The sequence below is a fragment of the Cornus florida genome, unplaced genomic scaffold (assembly GCF_030987335.1).
Source record: "Cornus florida cultivar Cherokee Brave unplaced genomic scaffold, ASM3098733v1 CherokeeBrave_3.0.0_Hap2_Chr01, whole genome shotgun sequence".
Lineage (NCBI taxonomy): Eukaryota > Viridiplantae > Streptophyta > Magnoliopsida > Cornales > Cornaceae > Cornus > Cornus florida.
Window position 1 is genome coordinate 51,196,268 of NW_026775571.1, and position 9,385 is coordinate 51,205,652.

A 9,385-nucleotide genomic window follows, 5' to 3' on the forward strand; every position below is an offset into this window, starting at 1 on the left:
CGATTATTTTCCTTTGAGCCTTGGAAATTGTCTTACAAATTTATTCGGATGTCTTCTATAAGCTATTAACGACATTAGCTATAAAAATATGAGGATAAATAAAACATATGTATTTGCATAAATGAATCACTTGAGAGTTGTATTTCGATTATTTTCATTTGGGCCTTGGAAATTGTCTCACAAATTTATTGGGATATTTTCTATAAACTATTAACGACATTAGCTATAAAAATATAAGGATAAATAGAACATACGTATTTGAATAAATGGATCACTTGAGAGTTGTATTTTGATTATTTTCCTTTGGGCCTTGGAAATTGTCTTACAAATTTATTGGGATGTTTTCTATAAACTATTAACGACATTAGCTATAAAAATATAAGGATAAATAGAATATACGTATTTGCATAAATGAATCACTTGAGAGTTGTATTTCGATTATTTTCATTTGGGCCTTGGAAATTGTCTTACAAATTTATTGAGATGTTTTCTATAAACTATTAACGACATTAGTTATAAAAATATAAGGATAAATAGAACATACGTATTTGCATAAATGGATCACTTGAGAGTTGTATTTCGATTATTTTCCTTTGAGCCTTGGAAATTGTCTTACAAATTTATTGAGATGTTTTCTAACAATTAACAACATTAGCTATAAAAATATAATGATAAATAGAACATATCTATTTGCATAAATGAATCACTTGAGAATTGTATTTCGATTTTTTTCATTTGGTCCTTGGAAATTGTCTTACAAATTTATTGGGATGTTTTCTATAAACTATTAATGACATTAGCTATAAAAATATAAGAATAAATAGAACATATGTATTTGCATAAATGGATCAGTTGAGAATTATATTTGAATTATTTTCTTTGGGCCTTAGAAATTGTCTTACAAATTTATTGGGATGTTTTCTATAAACTATTAACGACATTAACTATAAAAATATAAGGATAAATAGAACATATCTATTTGCATAAATGGATCACTTGAGAGTTGTATTTCAATTATTTTTATTTGAGTCTTGGAAATTGTCTTACAAATTTATCGAAAGAAAATATCTAATTTCAATACATACATAATACACAAAATTATCAAAAGTCGGTCAACCGCTACATTTCCAGATATACCAAAATGTACATACCATATAAAACAACTCATGCAAATTCCAAAAGGCTACAAGTACACAGACGTAAATGAATAACATCATAAAATTAAAGTTAAATACATATTGAATGACTGTCAAGAATCAAAGAGTCGTTGTTGAATTAGTCAGCCTATCTCCAAAATTGGCAAGTGGGACATTGGCGTGCCAGTCGGTTGGCAATTGTTTACGTCTGGTATCTTTGAATATGATGATGGGACAAAATGCAATCCAATTTACATCTGGAGTCGTTCTTAAATGCATGTTCCACCTTAATACATATTTGCCTGGTTAGTTAATGGAGTATTGAGTTCACCACCATTAATATTGCAGGTGGTGGTGGCATCACATATGAAAATTGTTATAGTTGCAACAATACTAACAGTAACGAACAGGTGGTAGGGGATTGTTTAACTTTGACTGCCACCTGCCTCTCCGGATACAAAGGCTTCAGTGAAATTCTGCAACATAATAATGAGATTTATTACGTGTGCATTATTTAATAGACAAATGGTATTACTTATGAAACTACGTGGAAAATGGTTAGGGGAGAAAAGTACCTTAACCTGAACTGTTCCTTTCGTTGAGTTCATTTTATTGTGAATCTTTAGCTCCATGGTTGGTTTCAACCTCTTACATTTTCATTTACATATATCTTTATAATTGAGGCTATTTGGGATTTTGTCAGTGCTTTTGTTGCTCCCCAATTTTGCATTTACCACAACTATAAATTGCATTCATATCAGCAAATTTACGACTATAGTTTTGTGACCCATTAAGATTATTAAACAAACACAATGTATCAAGAATCCAATGCCCTCAATTGCAAACCAAATTCAAACCAAAGCTAATCCATTTTCTATAACGTTAGGATAAAACTATAAAAAAAAAAAAAATTAAAGTCAATGAATATATTTAATTTCGTACAATAATGTGACAGTTTATTTTTTTATTTACTTTTTCCAACTGAGACATGAACTTCAAATCTTTTTTGGGGCTAGTATTTTCTTAAATATTAAAACTATGTTATGTTAAGTTACTACTAATTATTACGACCACTCATAATTCTCAATTACCATTACAAACAATATCAAACAAAAACGTATGGTCCATTCTGTATAACAAAGTGCATCCCAACTCTTTTCTAGTTTGTATTAGCAATTAAATTTGAACAATTTCTCATCCATTTATTAATTATCAACTATAAACTGATACTTAAAAATATAAATTCCTCTCCAACATTAATTAGGATTCACATGTCATAAAAAAAAGAGTTAAGAATTATTCTTCAAAATATGAACCCAATTAATCATAAGAACAATAAATGCAATATTTGTTTCTAACATTAATTATTGTTCGAAAATTTTGTCATATGCAATATTAAATATGAACCCAATTAATCATAAGAACAATAATTATGCAATATTTGTTTCCAACATTAAAAAGGGCTGAAATTTTTTCTTCAAAATACGATCTTAAAGAATCAGTACAATGATAAATACAATATTTATTTCCAACATTAATTAAGGTACAGAATTAAATAAAAAGGAACCAAATTTTTTTTTTACAAAATACGAATCCAAATAATTATAAGAATAATAAATGCAATATTTGTCTCCAACATTAATTAGGGTTCAGATACCATACAATATATATAACATTTAACAGTAGTTCAAATCAGTAATAAACTCATAAATACATCAACAAACTCAAAAAAAAAAAAAAAACAAACCTAATATATTGGAAACGACTTTAACTTACAATATTGAAAATAGGTAAGTCTTTATCTTTGTAAACCCAAATAATTTACACCGGATACTTTCGCTATCTTTCTGTTCTCTCTCTCTCTTCCTTCTTATAACTTTCCTTTTTCCAGCCATTCATGTATCTGAGAATTCACAGCATGTACTAGTTGCTCTGTTTCTTTGGAAACAATTATCTAAAAAAAAAAAAAAAAAAAAAAAAAAAGAACAAATTTTAGGAAAGATATGAGACCTCTCTCTTATTTTGGTAACAAATAAAAATCTGATTCTATTTTGGGAGAATAAGATACAATAAAGGGCGGGCTTTTGAAATTTCAATTTTCAAATTGGCTGCAACACTGTTCTGATATACGTATATATTATGCGTATAATTCATATATATTTTGTATATAATTTATATTTCCATAAATATAGATTTTAACTTTTTTACTGATGCTACAATGAAAACCGGCCAGAACAGGAGCACGGTTCCAATGGAGAGGATTTTGGTCCAGAACTCAAGGGCTTATGGTTAAGCATGACCATTAGTTAGGGACGGACCTATAGTATTATCAGTGGGCAGTGGGCAGTGGGCAATTGACCATTAGTTAGGTGCCTCATCCATCATTTTTTTTTAACTTTTCATCTATTTTTCTATCCCTTCAATCAAACAAAGCATAAGGGTGTCGATGACTGGCCCCGCCTTGCCATTTGTGAGAATTGTGATATTTTTCTTCTTTTTTTTTTCTTTTCTTTCTTTGTTTATTTTTTAATAGGGGCAAATTTAGAATTAAAATGTTGTGAAAGATCATATATTATAAATAAAAATCAATTCACATACTAGAAGATAACTATATTTGTATGAGATGTTATATTATTTTTTTCACAAAGTGATTGCTCCCTCTATTTTTTTTTTTTTTAATAGCACAATACCCTTTAAATGATGTGTGGAGTGCTTCAAATGGAGCTCTCACTAGAATTTTAATATGGAGGGTACTTGTGGAAGAAGGGTTCAATCTCAAGCAACTTTTCCTCTATAGACAAGAAAGAAATTACCTTTTGCAAATAACATTCCGCTTTTGCCCCTGCTTGAACTAAAGCTGGAATGGTTTTTGTTTTCACTGGGTTGAGGAAGGATTGGATTTAGATTCGAGCCAAGCTTTGAGTTTGGGCTGGGTTTGGATAATCATTATCCACCTAAACGTTCCAACCTCCGAGCAAAGCCTGGCTTAGCCCAAACCACAAATGCATACGTGCTACAAGAAAATTTTAGTTTCTATTAATTCAAAATTATTTTTCTTACTTTCACATAATCACAGATCAACTAGGTAAACAATGACCAAAGTCCAAAGATAAAGAACGATTGATAAATTTAGAACAAATTAAGCACACGCACCAACACACATAATTCTACAAAAAAATCTGTCAGGCTCCATGTGACCTAAATCCAAAAAGGTAGTAAAAAAATTTAATCCGTTCTCACTTACTATTTTTTTTTTTTTTTTTTATATGTCTTGAAAACCCACTACCTTTCAGTTTGAAAGGAGAGGAGACAACACTAAGCCGAAGAGATTGGTGGTAAGTTTCCACATCGTATTTAGATGGGGGAAGTGGTTGGGTATTTATATGAGTTGAGTGTTAGTACCGTCTAATAGCTTAAGTTTTCGGGTCGAATCGCGAAGCACTTGGTCCATTACAATTGGTATCAAAGTCAGGCCAATCCTCTGGCCTAGAGGTGTCCGAGTTTGCCCATCGGAATAAGCAGGGTCGCCCGACTACAACGAGAGCGTTGTAACAAGATGGTCTTCTCCGAGTATATAAAAACAAACTTTTGAGTTGAACTGCGAAAACACTAAAACAAATTATAAGCTATATTCTTCCCAGGTGAGGAAGAATGTCACAAGATGGTCTTGTTCCATATCTGATATGGATGAGAAAGTCATTGAGTATAGCTTAAGCTTTTAGGTTAAACCACAAAGCACCCAGCCTGTTTTAGTAACCATTCCTGTTTCAACCATGGTTCGCAATCACGGTATTGGCTGCGGTAACGATCGCAATCGCAGTATAACAGACTCGGGCTAATATCAGTATAAACCGGTCGAACCGGCCGATTCATGAGGTAGTTTAACGGTATCGATCTCTACGAACCGGGTAATATGGCAAACCATGATTTCAACCCGTGAACAATTTACTTGCAAACATATTTCAAACAAAACAAAAAAAACAAACAAAAATCTCTCCCCGACAAATAAAATAAATGAGTTACTCATATAGCAGTGGACTATATACTAAAAAGAAAAAGCCCAACATAACAGTGAAATTGGTCTACAGCATGTCAAGTAAAATAGTTCCAATCATATGTCATTACTAGCTATGTTCAGTTCACACTCTGTGTCAAAGCTGATCTATACAACCTGAACTTTTCATAAGAACCAAACAGCTAACTATAACAGTGCATCAATTATTGTACGTAATAATGAAAATTACACAAACCATCTGGTCTAGCTTCTTCATGTCTGTTCTATCTCCACAAAACTAAAGCCAAGGACATCGCGACGATAATCAACCAATTGATATCAAGGAGAGTTACTGATCTAGCTGAAAAATAGCAGAGCAGAGTAAACAAATTAGAAGAAAAATAAAGAAGTGAATGATTATAATTTATAATTTGTTTATGCTAATGAATTTAGAACACGGGTTTGAAAAGCTAGCTCTTATGATCTATAACACATTTTTGAAGGGACAATCTCACCTTGGTTTTTCGAACTATCAGCCGAGCTGGTAACTGAAGAAGTTGACTTGTTTGTTACTATAATCCCAAGGATTGAACAGTCTATTCCAAGCGCACCTAGTTCAAATATCAAGACTCAAGTCAGAGTTTCATTTTGAGACACAAATCGAGTGCTTTATGTACCGAGTCCTGCTATCTTTACGGAATGACATTGCTACTGATTATTCTTGGTGTATAGATGTCAAATTTAGTTTTATATCCTCATTGCAACTCAAAAATTACAGAAACTTGTCGGTTTGAGTTCTTACATTCCCTGAAGCATGGGAAAGCCGTGACGTTGAGTAGATTATCATAACCCTCACTACACAGGCATGAGTGTGTGAATGGTGATGTCCGGTTGCATGTGCCTCCTCCACAATCGGTCCAGTGACAAGCTAGATGACCACAAAACAAAAAAATACACAAAATGTTGAGCAAAGAATATAGATGTCAATGTGAAATACTTTTAGTTTGTGGTGATTACGATCGAAGAATGACTCATTAGCTCGGCTTTCTTTATCTTGAACAGGTGGGGCCGCTTCTATGCAAGAGTAGTTCAGAGTACCTGGAAAATAATCAACAGCAAGTATAAACATCACTGAAATCTTTAAATAATCATCAATCTAATAAGGAAAAAAAAAAAAAACTAATTGATGAGATCTTTAAGCCACTATCCCTGATTCGGAATACGATTAAAATTCTAATCTTAGACTCAACAACAATAATTGTATCTTATTTTAAGATGTGTCTGTTTCTGATGAATAAGAAGGTTGATACATCACAACACTAATCCTCTAGCATGATGAGGTGTGATTAAAATTCACTACCAACTAGGATTAAACAACAAAAACATTATTTCATTGTTATATTTTTTAAAATATAGCACATCATTTCATTTGCCTGATCGGGATTAAATTGACCAGTTCCACGACGCAACAGACGATTGAAGAGTCGCCATTCCCTCCAACTTAAAGGTCATTTTCACCCTTAGTGCTGAACAAATTATAATAACATCTATACCAATCTAATCCCTTCCTCTGCTATAAACTTTTTAAGTTGATGATGTACTTCGACAAATGCGTGTTTTTTTTTTCTTGCACTTCACATCCACTTATGTTAAGATGATCACGTTACCTCCCTATGTCGTTTGCAACCAACCCAAGAGCGGAAACCACATTAAGTTTAACAAAAGTCCTATATTTAGTATAATTTCTTCATGAAACAGCATATTGTGCATCCCTTTTTTTGCTTTCTAGTACTTCTCGCGCACAAATTGCAGGATTAAAAACAAGCGCAGTAGATGAAAATCACAATTGCATGATAGGAAACTATATTTACCTAGTTTAACAAGTTGTTTGTGTCCATGAATGATAGAGATTAGAACTATAAGAAAACAATGCTCCATCTCTCAACTCCACTGAAAAATTCTAAGAATAGTAACAACATAATAAAACTAATCGAGGGAAGTACTCGTGTTGAGGATACCAATGCAGCTGCTCAGGCTCCATTCCTCATTTTGTAATATCATGATCCAGGTGAAGTCAATATTGTGCCATTGGTAACTTGTTCTTGTACAAGATCTCCCACACAAACCCCGTCGCAGTTAAGCCTCATTGGCACCAAACATCCACCAAATCACCCGCCCCATCCTGCCCCTAATGGAACCGGTTTGGGTGTATTCTAATCTATTGAGGAGCAGGGTTGGAAATGAGAATCAAAACCTGTCCCATTTAATTTTAAATATATACATACATAGATATTTTGTTTTGTGTTTTTTTTCTTTTATTATTTTTCATGATCTTCTGAATCCGTAACCATAAACAATTTTTGTGATTATAGTTGTTAAATTTTTTAACAAAACTCTATCTTGAATTTTATTTGAGATTGTGTTGTTTAAATCATGCATAGCAAGGCGACCAAACCTGTTTGAACTCTAGGGTGGGGTGGGTTTACGAAAATATTTTTATTCTAGGAACGGAATTGAGATAGGAGCAGTCCATAGCATATTCACCAATTGGCATCTCTAAGCCCAATCGCCTACTCCCAAGTGATCAAGTCTTGTGAACAGTGTCACGCCATGCAAGAGGAACTCAACACTCTCCTTCACAATTAAAACTTGGATCCTAGTTGTGGTTGGTTGCAAATTGATCTTCAAATCAAATTAAAATTGAATAGCTCAATTGATGATTATGAACATGCCTTGTAATCAAAGGATGTGATGACCAGACATTGACAATTCTAGAAGTTTTAGTCTAGACGTCAAGCCAATCATCATTCATATTGATTTTTCCGTTGTTGTCAACGGCTGGTTGGCCGATTAGAACAATTGGACCTCCAAATGCAAATTTTGCATGGTGATGTTAATGAGCAAGTGTTCATGTCTCGTGTGTCTTCTAAACAGATCTTTCTATGGACTCGAGCAATCCCCGAAAGCTTCCTAGTCATGGCTCTTTGCCTCCAAAACTGAAATGTCCCATCTTCAGTCATTTCCTAAGTTCTAGGTGGTCTCACATACCTCTTCACCTATGGTGAAGATTAAATATATTTTTTTGGAAAATATATGTTGCAGACATTTGTGGCCCAAAGGGCTACATCAATTATAAGTACTAGGGGGCTTGAGAATCGAAGCCAGTACCCTACGTGCTTCGTACCAAGTTAATCATAAAAGAATCCAAGACCTTAAACAGATAGATATGGTCTAATTTAGATACTTATATCTTCTATGGGTCAGAAAACGAACCCGAATACAAATTCAAGAACCCTAGTCAAAAGTTAGTCGAATCAACGTATCCTTGACGACACACACAATGGTATTCCCTCATTATTCATATGGCTTCCGAATTCGGGCTCATATACGAATCTATAAGCACATTATACAATACTGTTTTAGTGTCTAAATTTATAATATCGAAGTACATATATAGACACACACAACACACACTCACATATACATGTATGCTATTGAAGAGTCATGTATGGAATATGGATGTACATACTGAAATTGAATCAGTAAAATAGATTTAGGCCCAATTTTGAAATTCAAAATTATAGGAATTCTAAATTCAAATTCAAACATAATTTTTTGGGGATAAACAGAGAAAGAGAGAGAGAGCTCACAATTGGGGATAACACAAGGGAGAAAACTGAGTTGATCATCATTGTCAGGACGAGTCTGCTTCCACCCAAGATCACACACACATTCAAAAAGGAAAGTGCTATTACTCGAAGGCTTGCAAGTCCCCTTCCCACACTCCACCTTTTTGCACACTTCATCTGTGTGAACACAAATCAAACAAAATCAGATATTTCAACTCTTCAAAATCACCACATATATATATATATAGAGAGAGAGAGAGAGAGAGAGATTAAAAAATAAGTGGTATGACTATTAGGGAAAGACCCAGTGACAAAAAGTCTTCGAACTCAAGAACCCATAAAAAAAATATACAAATTAATCATGAATCAGTCCATCACAAAACCACCCAAAAGCAAAAGAGAATGAATGATGAAAAAGAGAATGTAGAGAACAAAAAAACTGACCAACAAAAGGAGAGAGAGATGGGGATAGAGCTCCGCCTCTATAAGTCATGGGCTGTAAAACAATAAGGATTGTAATAATAGCAATGGCATCATAAGCTGAAGCCATGCCTAAACACACACAAACACACCGTGAGAGAGAGAGAGTTTGATGGGTGATTTTTTTTTTTTTTTTTTTTTAAGAT

The 9,385-nt window shown here is 33.2% G+C and overlaps 1 protein-coding gene across 1 annotated transcript; it reads right to left on the reverse strand.

Annotated features, from left to right (window-relative positions):
- Positions 1–5,182: 5,182 nt before the first annotated feature.
- LOC132296631 (uncharacterized) lies at positions 5,183–9,385 on the reverse strand. The gene is made up of 6 exons (XM_059794817.1): positions 9,204–9,385; positions 8,781–8,936; positions 6,148–6,228; positions 5,933–6,058; positions 5,646–5,741; positions 5,183–5,491 (listed from the first exon to the last, which is right to left on the reverse strand). The coding sequence occupies exons 1-6, from the start codon at positions 9,307–9,309 to the stop codon at positions 5,415–5,417; spliced, it is 642 nt and encodes a 213-aa protein (XP_059650800.1). The 5' UTR covers positions 9,310–9,385; the 3' UTR covers positions 5,183–5,414.